General features: G+C 35.2%; 1 protein-coding gene across 1 annotated transcript in view; it reads left to right on the top strand.

The window, feature by feature from the left end:
- Window positions 1-6,742: 6,742 nt before the first annotated feature.
- The window catches only part of LOC149208519 (alcohol dehydrogenase-like 6), a 90,945-nt gene continuing 81,131 nt past the window's right edge, over window positions 6,743-16,556 (top strand). The window contains exons 1-2 of the mRNA XM_089396097.1: window positions 6,743-7,213; window positions 7,892-8,028. Of these exons, the coding sequence (XP_089252223.1) occupies window positions 7,174-7,213; window positions 7,892-8,028 (177 nt within the window). The 5' untranslated portion in view covers window positions 6,743-7,173. The remainder of the gene's footprint in view (window positions 7,214-7,891; window positions 8,029-16,556) is intronic.

The following is a 16,556-nucleotide window of genomic DNA, read 5'->3' on the forward strand; positions in this document are numbered from 1 at the left end:
ATCTGGTCTTGTATGTGGATGATATGTTGCTGGTTGGAAATGACAAATAAATTATCCATGATTTGAAGACCCAATTGTCCTCCAAATTCGACATGAAAGATCTTGGTGCTGCAAACTATATTTTGAGCATGGAAATGAAAAGAGATCGGGCAAAGAGGAAGCTCTGGTTAAACCAGAGGAAGTATGTCGAGACAATAATGCAGAGGTTTAATATGCAGGATAGTAAACCGGTGAAGGTTCCTATTCCTGTAGGTGTGAGGTTATCTGCTAAACAATGTTCCAAGACACAAGAAGAGGAAGAGGACATGTCTTGTGTTCCATATGCAAGTGTAGTTGGTATCTTGATGTATGTAATGGTCTGTACTAGACCATACATTGCACATGCAGTGGGAGTATTGAGCAAGTTTATGTCAAAACCAAGAAAGGAGCATTGGACAACAATGAAGCGAGTTTTTAGGTATTTGCGTGGCACTAGTGATTATGGTCTGTGCTACCAAGGTAGACCAGGATTGTACATAGTGTTGGATATTCGTGGCTTTGTTGATGCAGACTGGGATGGAGATCTGGATCAGAGAAGATCTACAAGTGGGTATGTGTTTAACCTATTTGGAGGTGCAGTCAGTTGGATGAGTAAGAAACAATCTGTAGTGGCACTATCAACTACAGAGGCAGAATACATCGTAGCCACTCATGCAAGCAAGGAAGCAGTTTGGTTGCAAAGATTGTGTTCAAGTATGGGGTTAGTACAAGAAGCTATAAGAATAGACTGTGACAGCCAAAGTGCAATTTTCTTGGCAAAGAACCCTACATATCATTCAAAGACAAAGCACATTGATGTTCAGTATCACTTTGTGAGGGATATGATAGAAGACAAAAAGATGTTGCTAATAAGGTGGACACTTTGAAGAATATTGCAGATGCATTGACAAAATCTGTGAGCTCTGAGAAATCCTCTTGGTGTAGAGAGACAATGGACATTTCAAGGTTGGGAAAATGACTAAGCTCTCTTGTGGCCCCCTGTGGAAAGAAAACAACAAGTGGGAGAATGTTGGGTTGTGTTATATTCTTTCCATGTAGTTAACAGGGGGTTTGAAGGGCACCCGTAACCCCACTTTATGGGGTCCGGGGCAGTGCCCCATAAAATTTTGGTTTTGGACCCTATGTTAGGTTGGGCAGACCCACCTATGGTTTTGTGCATGATTTTCGCACATGTTTTTTGGACACGATGGTTTTCGGTCCATGGTATTGGACGCGATGGTTTTCGGTCCATCATATTGGATGCTTCAACATGTATAAATATGTATTATAACATTGAAATGAACATAATGAAAAATCAAGCTAGTAGTCCCGATTTTGGGATCGAGGGGAAAATCTCTGTGTATATGTATTTTATGTGTTATGATCTCGCATTGTTTATTTTTTGTGTTTTAGAATTTGTATGAAGGTAATTTCTGTACGGGGTTAAAACCTACACTAGGAACATGCACATGCTCCTAGCACTAGGAACATGCTCATGCTCCTAGCACTATGAACATGTGTATCTTCCTGCTGCTAGGAAGGCACACATGTTCATGCATCTAGGAACACTTTCACTTTTTCAATGCTAGGAACGTGTGTGTTCCTAGCACTAGGAACGTGTGTGTTCCTAGCGCTAGGAACGTGTGTGTTCCTAGCGCTAGGAACGTGTGTGTTCCTAGCGCTAGGAACATGTGTGTTCTTGCAATTATAAACAAATGCACTTTTTTAACACTAGGAACACTCACACAACCTTTTGAATTTAAGTTTTTTTTAGCAAAAAGATTACATGCGCGATGAGTTGGTTTCTTTGGATATAGGTTTAGGATCACAAACCTAGTGGTTTGGACTGCAAATACAGGAAAACATCAATTTTTGAGAAAATGTGTATATGTCTCAATTTTCAAAATTATTTTTCTATAGGTTAGACAAATATGTTGTCCATGAAAATACAAGCACATATAGAGTTGACTATGCAAATTCCAAATATGTAAGTTTTAAAAAATTTAATAATGTTTACTATTTTTCATATATTTTTCTCTTGACATATATCAAGTCTTAAAATACATCCCTCTTTTCTTTTCACTGTTACTTTTTTTGGCCTTAACAGTTTGGAAAAAATATTATATGGCGCCCTAGATGACATTAAGACCTATAATATATAGAAAATGAAAATATTGTTTGATAATGTTAAGACCCTTTTAGACTGCAACCTTTAAGTACTTAGATGATGAAATCTTGCTTAAAAAAATTGTAGGGTTGTAGAGAACATATTGTTCTTGTGAGCACCTATTTTTTCAAGATATATATATATATATCGTTTGATACTGTTAAGACCCACTTAGATGACAACCTTTAAGTACTTAGATGATGGAATCTTGCTTAAAAATTTTGTAGAGTTGTAGAGAACATATTGGTCTTGTGAGCACGCGCGCACACACACACACACACACACACATATATATTCTTCTTGTGCGCACCTATTTTTTCAAAATTTATAATCATATATAGTTCAAATCTTGTGCTCAATTGGCAATGGATGTGGAAATGAAGGCTCATCGAACGGGAAGTATTGGATTCAAATCTTGTGCTATCCTTCAATTGAGATGAGAAGTTGGACATGATGGAGATGTAGTCCTACCAAGCTTACAAAATTATTTTTTATATGAACATCATTATATCTTTCAAACTAAAAGTTCTTCCATTAGTGCATTAATGAAAATATATGCATTATACTTTGTATTAAAATAACATACAAACTCTTAGGATTCAACTCAAAATTCACATAGTTAGACACAATTTTTATAAATAAAAATTATATATTAAGAAAGTAAAGTCATTTTCCTACATTTCACCTTTTTTACATCATCTTCAAATTCATTGTGTAAAGGCATTGTGTAAAGGCATCAAATCATCCCTCCAAGCATATATTGTTGTTTTTCTAGATTTACATTACTACTAAAGCATAATAAAAGATAACCATTCCTAATATGTAAAGACTCTTACGCTTTGCAAATAGATTTCCTTAACAAATTTGGTAAAGGAAAAATAAAACTTTATATTATTAATTTTTATATCATGAATGAGTTAATGATTTGTAACCACAATGGAATATAAAAGCTAAAAATCTGTATTAATTTGAACAATATCAAAATAATATTTATATATATATATATATATATATATATATATATATATATATATATAGATATATATATATATATATATAGAGAGAGAGAGAGAGAGAGAGAGAGCAATTTAATTGATCATCAGTATGGATAAAATAATTAGACTTTGAGGCAAAGCGATTCTTTCTGCTCTGCAAAAATGTCGTGTTGTGGAGGAAAGTGTGGGTGCGATTCTAGCTACGGCTGCGGCAGTGGCTGCAAGAGATGCAAAAGAACCCTCGATCTTTATTTTAGTGAGAAGACAGTGGAGGCGCCGCTATTTGTAGCCACGGCTTCTGACATGGGGTATTTTGAGGGTTCTGCTACTGTTTCGGGAGAGAGTGGGTGTTGCGCTTCTCGCGGTTGCAAGCAATTTATAGCTGAACCAGTTTCTCTGAGCAAAAAATATGGCGAGAGGAGGAACAGAGACAACGACAATGCTAGATCTGCTGGCCAATACAATATCGGATCTGAGGTTTGGGACAATTTGTCCTACACATACCTACTCTACAAAACATAATCTGATAGCGCAGATCCTGAAAGGCTTCTGCAAGGATCTAGATTGATCTCACTCACCACGAAAGGGCATATAAACCACAGATATGCCAAGGAACCAACAGATCTAACACACAACAGACTGAACAGCCCACATCAAATCCAAATCGGGAGGCATGTTCACCAAAAGCCTCATTTTTGCCTTGGATCGCAACACGCAACTCAGATCTAGGGGCATGCAACTGCCATGATACCCCTCTGGCCTGAACCACAGGCCCAATGCGCAGAAGAAGACTAGAATGGCAAGTAGAATGGGTGTATAAACCTCATATCTGTGACTGACCAAATAGATCTAGCGTTCAACAAACAAAACAGTCCACATCAAGCCTAGATCTGGAGGCTTGCTCATAAAAAGTCTCCTCTCCGCCCTGGATCACAGCCACAGATCATAGATCAGAGCCGGAAACAGAGAGATGTGATGATTGTGCAGGAACAAGAAAACACCCCAACATTGGAGCCTGAAGCATCTGCTCCTAAAATGCTCAAAGGTAGACAAAGTACCCTCTTTATCAAATCCATGGAAGGGAACACAATATGCATTAAGAGAGGGATATGGGAGGAAATAAAAACACTCAAACAGAGGAAACAAGAAAGGATTGGAATCCCACCCTACAAACAACTCCTGATCTACACAGGAAAAGTTTTGTAGGAAGAGTGCAAGCTAAAAGAATACGACATAGGCAACAATTCAACCATTTGTCTTAGCACAAGACTTCATAGAGGTTGTTTCGGCACAAGCTCAAAAGGACCTGTTTCCTTCAAAGATGCAGTAAAAGGGAAAATGGAATCTCAAGTGCAAACTGAACAACAAGCTACAACCCCTAGTTCCTACATCGTCAAGCAAACAACTCAAAACCCTGCATTAACAATCGTTGTAGCCGAGGTAAATGAAATACATGCTGATTATTTATCTAAAGTAGTGATATGTAGGTTTAATGGTTTTTGGCCCAAACCGGAAGCCCTTCGTCAATGGATTTACTCCATATGGACAGAAAACTGTGATATCCACCTCTGTTCAAAAGGGTTTTTTATTGTCAAATTCGACACAATAAATGACAAAGAATATGCATTGAACGAGGGACCATGGTTCTGGAGTAATGCTGGACTTTTTATGACATCTTGGTTCTCGGAATTTAATCCCAACACCATGGTGGTTTCCAAAATGCTTGTGTGGGTAAAGTTATACAAACTACCCCTGCACTTTTGGCACATCAAAGTATTAGCAGGCATTGGCAACGCTTTGGGGAAATTCTTAAAAGTAGACAGTGAGCGCCTCTCCAAGGAAATCTACACATTTTTCAGGATCTGTGTAGAGGTTGATCTCAGTCGGGGATTACCAGACCACATCCTCTTACTCCACAACGAAAAGCAATGGGCCTAGCCACACGATTATGAAAACATTGCCTTCAGATGCCGCATATGTCGTCAAACTGGTCATCTACAAAGTGCGTGCCCACAAAACAAAAAAGACAGGAAAAGAAGACAGCCACCAAAACCAAAAGGATGGCAATTTTCAGCCACATGGACAGATGACATAGAAGAGGAAAAAAACATAGAAACTACCAACATATTCCAAGAAGCAAAATATCCAGGAAATAATCCAAACCTTAGCGAAAAAATCCCTCTACACAGCCCACAAAATGATGAAAATCAGATTGGGTCTATAGTAGTGCCAACCAATCCGCAACAGCAAAGTGAGAAATTCATCCCAGGACCAAAAATTGGAGGCATCAAGCGAGCACACCTACAGAAAGCTCAGATTTTGAAAAAGAAATTCCGGCTATCACAAATGAAGCACAAATGTCTATTGTAACAGCCACACCCAACAATGAAAGTTGGCGGAAAGTGGAAAAAAAGAAAGGTAGGAAAGCATAGATAGATAGTAAATTATTTTAGATCCTGTTCCATCACGACAAGTTTTGATAAAGCATATGTTGTTTCAGCATCTACAACATGTAATCTTACTCAATATGAATAAAATTACGATTTTTCCATGGGAAAAAAATTGATCATTAGTATGTTATAAATATTAGGTAAGAAATAAAATTTAATGCTCAAATTCCAATAAATCAAGCTAACAAAAAGACTATACACATCAAATTTTTTACACTTCAAAAAAAAAGTTTGCACCTAGATAAATCCAAAATTAAATAGATCTAAACTAATATTATAACCAGACTTCACAAAATTCATACCCGCGTTCATAAAATAATTTATCTCATAATAAAAACTTATATAATTCATGATTAAAAAAAAAAACTTTTCTAAAAAACCTCAACTAAAAAACATAATTTATATTTTCTATATCATTGATCGGGTGATGCTCACAAGGGTGAAGAAGTGGGATTGAAACTAGTGAAATGAATCATATAGCGCCAATCAACTAATAAACATAATTTATATTTGCTATAAAAAACATAATTTATATTTGCTATATCATTGATCGGGTGATGCTCACAGGGGTGAAGAAGTGGGATTGAAACTAGTGAAATGAATCACATAGCGTCAATCATTACTTCACCCGGTAACCAAGACTTCCCGAGAGGTCACCCATCCTAGATCGTCTCTGGCTTAAGAGCGCTTAACTGTGGAATTTCCCCCACAATCAAGCACACTTAGCTTGCTACCCCATCTACAAAATCTTAGCAAGTATTGTGCCTCATGAACCATTCATGTAGAATTCCCTTCACTCTTTTTGAAGTATTGGAATTTTCACAATGCATTATATTAAATATCATTTTAGGATTCAACTGCGTTAAGTCAATCATTCATCTATGACCATTTACATGAGAAGTAGTTGTAACGTGTAACATATAATATTGTATGTATGTTGTAAAATCATACAAAAATATTATATAAAAAAAAATAATAAACCTATACTTAGCACTCCCAATGAAAATACTTTGCCTTGCAAAATTATAATTGCTATATAAAGCTGCTTGCGCGTTAATTTGATATTTCACATATCAAACCGCTCAAGAGGGCATCGAATTATTAGCAGATCATCGTGATTCTGTCCTGTCTCGGGCAGCGAATGATTAAACAGGACAACCAATCATTGGCAAATCATTAATAAATCAGTATTGTTTCAGCCTCCAATCATTAAACAGGGCAGCCAACCTGCCCCTTTTGATTCCGTCCCGGTCCGTTACGGGCAATGAAGTGTCGTGCTTAATATTTTGCAGTTCAGATTCTTCAATCTTCTTTTACCTGTACGACGAATTCAGACAAAATAATGGCAACAAAAACCTTGAAATTTGAAAACCTCGAAATCAGATCACAGTATCCACTAAATTCATGATTACAATAATCACTTGACTTTTAGCCATAAATCACAGTACCCACCGAATTCTATATTAAGCTCGCCCAGTCATTCTTGTGATTTCAAGCTCTGTGTCATTCACGAACACATTTGCAGAATCTTGAAGGAACAAAGATGGCAAGCGCACTTTCTCCTCAAACCATAACTTGCAAAGGTAAACTCCTTTTTTTCAACTATGTGTGTCTGTTTTTTTAAGGCTGTAGGCCATTTAACTAGGTTTTCACAATTTGAATTCATATTGTTGTTCTTGTTTTTGAAAAAATGGTTGTTCATATTTTTGAAATAAAGGTATAAAATATGAGAATTTATAATGAGTATATTTTTGTTTTTAGGATAATTAAGTGGAATAAGGAAAATATTTAACAATTTTACATTTATTATTAAAATATCTAAACATATAAACCTTAGATTTTAGACTTTTGTGATCGATACTGATAATGAGATTGTCTTTCTGATTAATCCGATTTGAACGAAGTTTTAAACTTTTGTCCCGAAAATAAACCACATTAAATAAATCTTTATTTTAAAAATAAACCACATTATGATGAAAATAAACACACTATATAAACCAAATCTTAATTAACAATCTCATACCAAATCTTAATTAACAATCTCATATAAAACTGTCCAACTTTTCCATACTCATGTAATTTGCAAGTTTAATAATGAGATACCATTAAACTTGCACACAGTATATATATCCAGAAAATTACTTTAACATTAATCAATGTTTGTTTCTGGACTGATGTACTGATAAACTAGCCGATAAAGATAATATGGTTACTGTTTCATGGGATCTCTGAGAAATGGATGAATGCATGCGTTCATGCAGCTGCCGTTGCTTGGGGACCCGGGGAGGCGATGAGCATAGAAGAAGTGCAGGTGGCTCCCCCTCAGCTTAAGGAGGTTCGCATCAAAGTTGTCGCCACATCAATTTGCCGCAGCGATATAACATTATGGGAGTCACGGGTCAGTATTTTGCTCTCTTCCCTTGCTTCATTCCTTTCGAATCATTTAGCTCTGATAAGAGGCAAGACAAGGAACACCTGCCTGCAGCTTATTAAGTTTACTTGTATATGTGTATATACTCTGTTCTACCATATTCCTACTGTATATATACACACATTTAGTTGTCATTTCATTGATGCTCTCATCTTTTTCGCCCTAATGCTTCAGAGTCTAACAAGTCCAGATCCTATGTTCTATTTTGTTCGATTATTAATTCAAACAGCTTTGTTGGATTATTAATTCAGTAAATATAAAGGTTAGGTCAGACTGTTTTTTTCTCTGAAAATCATATAAATTTTGGTAAGATTTTGATAAAATTAGATAGATTTTTTTGTAAATCCAGCTTATAGCTGTCAAATTTTAAGATGAAGTTTTTGTGTATTGTGTTGAATCTATTTTCACTATTCAAACAAGATTATCCAAATTTTTTTTAAATTTTTTGGGCTACTTTGAAGGTCCCCCAATTCCTCCCCTCCTATCCTATCCTTCTTCAATATAAATTATTAAGAATAATGTTTTTTATCCTATAATAACAAACTTTAAAAGTATTAAATATATTTGAATTTAAGCTTATATGGATATTAAATATATATTTATAATAAATAATAATAATATTATTCTATATTTATTAAAATAAAAAAAGAAATATTTATGAGGAATATTTCAATATTATGGGTAAAAGTAAAAAAATATATTAATTTTAAAAATAAATAAAGTATTATTCTTATAATATTTATGTCAAAATAATGTTATAACTAGTAATAAAAAATTAATATTAAATATATATTTATAATAAGTAATAATATTATTATTCTATATTTATTAAAATAAAAAGGGAATATTGCTTACGGGGCTTTGGATTGATGGTGATTGGGTGCGCTGTTAAGGCACTCCTTGCGATAGGTTACCGGTTCAAATCCCCCGTGGGTACTTAGGTTAGTCTTAATTGAGAAAAAAAAAAAGAATATTTATATATAAAATTAAAATTATTATGCGGAAAAGTAAAAAAATTATTAATTTTAAAAATAAATAAAAATATTATACTCACAATATTTATCTCAAAATAATGTTATTAACGGTAATAAAAAATTAATTAATTTAAAAAATTATTTTTATTTTTAAATTATTAAAAAATTTACAATATAAAAATTTATTTTTTTTATTAACGGTAATAAAAAATTAATTAATTTAAAAAATTATTTTAATTTTTAAATTATTAAAAAATTTACAATATAAAAAATTATTTATTTTAAATATTTATAGATTTTTTATATAAAATTGATATTTAAATATTTAAAAATTTATAGATTTTTTATATAAAATTGATATGTAATGTAATTAGGTTAATAAATGTATTTATCTTGAAATAGAGCTTAAAATTTTTTGTATTTTCAATAAAAAAGTTTAAGTGAATGGATGAGATTTTAAAAGAGATATTTTTACACATAATGGAATTAGATTAAATTCTATTCCTAATCTGGTTAGTTAATCAATTTTTTCTTCATTATTTTATTTCAATTATTTCAACAATAACATGTGTGTCTCTGGTAAAAAGAGAGATTAAAAAAAAGATTAAAGAAAGTTGATTTATTGTACTATAAGAAACTGAAATTATCCACATTAATAAATCATTTAATTTATATAGTAATTATATGAATAAGTATGTTTAGATTAAAAAAATATTAAATTAAAAAAAAATTATTACAAATATTAAACTTATACTCAAATTATATATATATATATATAAATCACAATTAAGTGATTAAATTTATTAAATTAATTATATTTTATAAATAAAAAATATTATATTATTAAAAAGTTTTTTAGACATATAACTGTGAGATTTACCAATCCTGTTATCATCATTGTGTTTAGTGCGTAGAAGACATTCATCAAGCTTTTAACTTAAATGGTTAGACTATTCCAGAACTCTGAAAAGTATAAAAGGTAGACAGCGACTGTTAGAAAAGGGCCGTGTATAATCTCCTCACTTCGATTTCTGGTTTATCAAAGTTAGTTGAATTATAGAGATACCACTACTGCAAATAGATTCCAAAACAGCCAAATAAATTTTAGTGGATCTCGAAACAGTCATGTAAAGTCCCGTTTCCGATTTTGCCCTCTCTCGAAAATTGGAACAGCGATATCTTCTACGGTACTGATTCTTATATGGTTTAAACCAGAAACTTTTACAGGCATGCTGCATCGGCCATAAACTGAATTTGCTTTTATTCGTGAATGATCTCTGAGTTATTTTGCGAACGTTCAAGCCCTATAGGAGAAATAAATTCTGGGATGAAGCAACACCTAAAAAAGGCTATAAGAAAATATGTGTACCAGGTTACCAAGTTGATGCCATGGCTCTCTTATGAAGAGTTTTTGGAAAGAAAGGGATTGATATGTTCTATGACTATATGTTTGATTTAACGGAAAAAATCATGCATGAAGGCATAACATTTGAGGTGGTTCAGAGTATCAACGACAAATTACAGAAATACAGAACGTTTGTGGAATATATCACAAAATGGTATCTTACTTGGTCTATGCACTGTATGTGCAGTGAATTGTCCAGGATTGGTACCAAATATAAGTCTAGGTGTGAGAAATTTGCTTGTTTAGTACTATTATCCCAAAGTTTTTCCGATTATTATGCACCTGATTGTGTGTTTGAGTTTGGCCACACAACTGGCTTGGAATTACTAGCTGCCTCCGCGAATGGGGCCAAGTAGCAGTCAAGGTATATGACAAATTACCGGACTACAGAACGTTTGAGGAATGTACCACAAAAAAGGTACCTCACTTACTCTATGCACTGTTATGTGCATTGAATTGTTCGGGATTGGTACCAAACAGAAGTCCAGTTGTGAGAAATTTGCTTGTTTAGTACTAGCACCACAAAGTTTTTCCGATTATTATGCACCTGATTGTATGTTTGAGTGTGGCCATACAACTGGCTGAGAATTACTAGCTGCCAAACATAACTTGTCCGGGAATGGTGCCAAGCAGCAGCCAAAGCATATGAAATTTGCTTGCTTAGTGCTACTACCCCAAAGTTTTTCCGATTACTATACACCTGATTGTGTGTTTGACTGTGGCCACAGAGCTGGCTGGGAATTCCTAGCTGCCAACATGATATCACGTTGAAAAATTGGACAGTCTAGGAATTGAACCCAAGATCTCCACTGCCCGGTGGGGCTGCTATACCACTGAGAAAACTGCCCACATTCCGTGGGTTTCTGATACTTTACACCTGGATATTTTGAGTGTGGCTTGTTATGCCAACAAAAAACCCTACAAAGGGAATGGGGACTCTTTCTTTCAGAAGGACTATAAATACGTTCGGCTATATGAATTTGGGGGCAAGCCACTCAGGCTGCCAAATTAAGTGGATAACAAGACCTTTCTACATGGAATTTGCAGAGAGGTTGATCCCGTTCATTACTTCCTACTCGACAAAGAGAAGAAAAGCGGCTTCCATATCCTTCCTTTGATTTTGGAAGAACTCACAGTGAATGTAATTAATCTCAGGACCTTTGCTCAGAAGTTACATAAGAAGCAACTAGGCATCACATTTGTAAAGTCATGAGTTCAAATTTCATCACGATGGAGAAAACTTTTCCAGAAATCGTGTAAGGTATGACTGGGTTGCTCGTGAGAAGAGGGAAAGTGGAAGCCCCAGGGATAATTTATCCCTTCTGGCTTCGTTGATAATGGTGAAGAAGCAGATGAAATTATTCATGTTGAAGGAGTTAGTGGAGTAGATGAATCATGAAACAGAGTCTGAAATGTACAACCCATGTCTAGTGTAGATCGACTCTCAAATTATAATGAAGAGTCACGCGAGACTTCAATTTTGCAAGAGGAAGATTGGGGAAGGATAAAAAACTAAGCCAAACCTGAACTTCTGTCTGGTCAAATAAACTAAAGGTGGGAATTTCTGGAGGAAATGGGAATAATGCGGAATTTGCTGACAAAAGAGGAAAGAAGAAGTAATCAGGACCCCAATCCTAGGAAGCACGAGTCCCAGAGACCAGGAAGCTGGTATGGAGTCAGGGACAACAAAGACTAATCTTCAAAGGATTAATATACTAATGTAGTAGTTGTGAAAAGGCTGATTGATATTGATGCAACTGTAGATACAAATGCTAAGAAGGCTAGCCAGCCAGAGAAGCAATCACTTAACTCGGAAGGTCAGCCCACAAGGCAAAAGTGAACTATTGTGAGTCAAAATGGCATGGAAGAAGGGATCGGTGTGAACCCATTGTTTCAACAGATTTTGAATAAGAGAAGAAAAGCAGTAGGCCCTGTAGTCTGCACTGACCACTGCATGTACACCTCAGCCAAAATACTAAAAAGAAAATATGGCATTTGAATATAGTATACAAGAGAAAGAAGTCCTTTGAAGTCACTTCTGCTACACCGAGAGCTCAGAATTCAAGTCAGAGGTGTGAGTAACAGATATCGGTTTTAATCTGAATATGGAGAGCATAAAGCTCCATGATAGTTCTCTGCAAATTAATGAGGATAAATTGAAGGACCGGATGCAGGAAAATAAGAGAGTCCAACAGCATACGAGAGTGTGGCCTGGCAGCAAGCAGCAAGGTATATCATAAACTCACAAAGCAACATCTTAGCCAATGGGACAACCATAAGTTTCTATTAGCAATTTTTCCCTCTCCTCAACTGAAAAAATAATAAGAGAGTACAATTTTTCCCTTTCAGATTGCTATTGCTTCACCAATTGTACTCACCTAGGAGACACATTTCATAGATGGAAAAATTACAAATCATATCATTAATACTAGTAAGATTGCATTTCAATTGCAGTTATCAGAGTTGGTGACATTTTTCCATTGTCTCAAGAAAAACTAACCAAGAGATTGCATTTCAATTACAGTTATCAGAATTGGTGACATTTTTCCATCGTCTCAAGAAAAATTAACCAAACTCTCTGAATAGTTATTGAGAGAAGCTAAATTACCCCCTTTCATACAGGTCAGGGGAGGATTCCTACATCAAGCATAGGCCCTAGGTATCTTGATTGCTCCCAAATCCATCTGATTTGAATTGGCTGAACTAAGATTGCATTGTGACATATTCTTGGTTGTTTGGATTTGATGTCAAGTCAAAACCTGGTACGATTAATGATCACGGATAGGACCACCCTGCTGTTCAATGTTGATTGTGGACAAATTGCATCTTTGTTGTCTCTATGAATCTCACTGTCATGTTCTTGCAGCATGGGCCATTGATTTTTTAAAATATTGATGTTTATGACATTATTTTGAGACATCATGGATAGTGAGCACCACTTTTCCTTTAACAACAATTTGAGAATAATGACATTTTTACATTGATTAACTCACTTTTAGATGCAAAACTACAATGTTATTACATGGAAAAAAAGTATAGTGATTGATGGCCTTATTAATCCACTTACCTTTTGAACTAAGCCTTGTATCAATATTTACCAACCAAAACCTTCTCTTTCACTCTCTAGAGTACACACTTCTCACAAGAGGTAGGTCTTTCTCACCACTTGACTTGCAAAACAAATAATGTTAGAGAACCTCTTCCAATTATTACAAATTGGAATTATGAGAGAACCAACCAAATGAATAATAAACATTACCAAGAGATATTTATTTCCTCATTATATTACTCCATGGTCTTTCTCCCATTTTTTTTAAGATAACAAACTTCCTTATATCCTTAATGGTTACATTAGTACCAATATGAATCTCAAAATAATATTTAAATGCTCCTTTCCAAAATTATTTTTGAACAAAAATTCGTCCAATGAAAAACAAAGTCTATACTAGTAGCCAAAAATTGGTCTTATAATAACATTCCCTCACTCTTGAAGCAACACAAAACACAACTAAGCATTCTAACATGCTTGACATAGTATAGTGTCTCCACTTCATGAATGATGTAAAATCATCAATAAAGTGTAGATTAAGTAATTCATGACTGCCTATGAGGAAACTACTCTTAATTTTAGACCTTGAATTATGGTGACGGGCAACAAATATTCAAGGGCATCCATTGCAATCACATAAAACAATGGACCAAGTGGACACACTTGACGAATTGGGCTTTGAAGCTAAATTCAAGATAAGAGATAACAATTAATCTTTGATTGAAGAATTAAAGCAGGTTTTAACAACAACAACAAAAATTGAGACCAAAATTCAAGCATGTCATTTGAGGAATTTGGATGAGCTTCAAAGGAGGCACCTAAGGGCCAAAGGATGGATAGGATTATGCCCAAAGAATTAATCCATTGATCACATCTTCACACTTTGTACCATTATTAAGGAGGCATCATATCGCTCTTTGCAAATCTTTTGTTCTTTTGTGGACTTTAAGAAGGCATTGGACTCGGTCTCGAGAGAAGCCTTATTGTAGAAGCTACATGGCATTGGCATTTTAGGGGCCCTTTTACCTTCCATCATCAGATTCTATGAGTTGTTTCTGGGTCATCTTGGCAATGCCATAGCCTATCAAACTTCATTGGGAGTACTATGGTGGTCAAATAGGGATTTTCTCTCTCATGAACTCTCTCTAGAATCTACATTGATTAGATGAAATCCTTTCTCAAGGAGACTATTTAGGACAAGGATGGTTGTATCTTAACCACATCTAATCTTCTGTATTCTATTTATTGATGGCGTGATCTTGTTGGCCTATTTCATTGAGGGGCACAAAGATAGATTGATGCCTTATCTAGCTTTCGTGACGTTTGACAAATGATAATTAACCTAGACATGACTAAGGTTATGATCTGTAATGTGTCAAAGTGTATTCCCTCCAACCACTGCTTCCACTTCCAAGGGGAAGAGATTAACATCACCATGGCTTATACATACTTAGGGGTTCAAATCTTATGGCCTTGGTTTAGTTTGGGATAAGCCCAAAGTTGACTTAATAATGGATATGGCTCCCCTGACCTATTTGAGAGATAGTTCTTTTAGAGTCACATCCATGGTATCTAATTCAAGATGCACTTCTTGGACGTAATCATCACACCCACTGTCCTTTATGGTTGTAAGGCCATGGGACCTATTTTGCTTTGGTTCAACTAAGTCAGGATGGAGAGAGTGTAATCCCCTTTTCTATAGCACACCATCCATTGCAAATGGATAGTTCCTCAATCTCTTGTCTATACTCTAGCTAGTGTTTGATGCTCATCCTTTTACCTTGAGGCCGTCTTCAATGTTGTCTCTTTCCTTTAGATATCTTCGATACTAGGAGCCCTTGCACTTTATAGGGATTAATACCCCTACCTAGCTCTGTACTCTTCTAGGGCAATTTCCTCCATGGGATCCCTCAATGGATAATTGTTAATTTTTGGAGGATTCTTTGTTAGTTCAATTGGTGGCCACCTATTTCATCAAGTACCGCATTCATGTACTCTTTAGATGGTGTAGTTCACTTCCCATTGTTTACACAATACTTGAACCAAGTGATTAATAGGACATTTATAGTTAATATATCTAGGTCACTTAGATCACTCCCCCTACTGCCTCAACCACAAGATGGGTTTTTATTCCAAGTAATATTTGTAGATGAGAGATAACCTTATTGTTAAACTTGTGTATACATGCAAACACTAGATGTACGACCCTAGGGCCCCTCTTAGACAATTTCGACTAGGGCCTCATCAACTTTGAGTTGAGACTAATCACCACATTCCTTGCGGTTATAAAACTTGTCAACTATGTGACTTATAGGAGATTGAGTTGGAGCACAATCTCTTCTTCAAATGTACTTTCCATTAGAATATTAGAGGGAGTTTTTGTCGACTTTACCTAGATTAGAGTGAGTCCATTTCCACCTTGTTTCCACCTTGTTTCATTAACTAGAGTAAAGATGCCTATATCTTTTCATCAAGAGATTTTTGGACACATATCATAGTCCTTGGATGGACCTCCTTGATTAGAGGCCATGAGGAGGATCACCTCTTAAATTCTAGTAGCCATGTGTGATTGAGGTATAAAATGATAGGATAAGACCCACACTGCTCCATATACCAAAACATTGGCACCTTAGGTTTCCTCTCAACCCCCTCCTTCCACAAAAATTCTAAGGAGCTCATGTTCCAAACCCTAGGATAGAGACCACCATACCAACGAAAAAATCAAGTCTCCTCATAGATTATTACTCTCCATTTTGAGGGAACCAACCCCATCCTTGGATGATAAGAGTGATAGACCTCTTTGACCTAAGGCTTTTTCCTAGGATTGCATAGCTAATCACTCATAGCCCCAAGTATTATCTAGAAAACATTATTAGACAATGCATCAATCCCTTCATGATTATTGATGACTCGATTAAGGTTCATCCTTCTCTCTCCTTGAATCTCTAACACTCCTTGGCACGATCTCCTTATACTTGTCATTATTTTATTTCTAGATGACCTAGTTTGTACGTCTTTATTTAGGTACCTTCTCTTTACCTACTTTGATAAGAGTAGTGATAGGTGT

The sequence above is a fragment of the Pinus tabuliformis genome, chromosome 1_2, assembly GCF_031772625.1.
Source record: "Pinus tabuliformis cultivar Carrire ecotype Pingquan chromosome 1_2, CPIR1, whole genome shotgun sequence".
Classification (NCBI taxonomy): Eukaryota; Viridiplantae; Streptophyta; class Pinopsida; order Pinales; family Pinaceae; genus Pinus; species Pinus tabuliformis.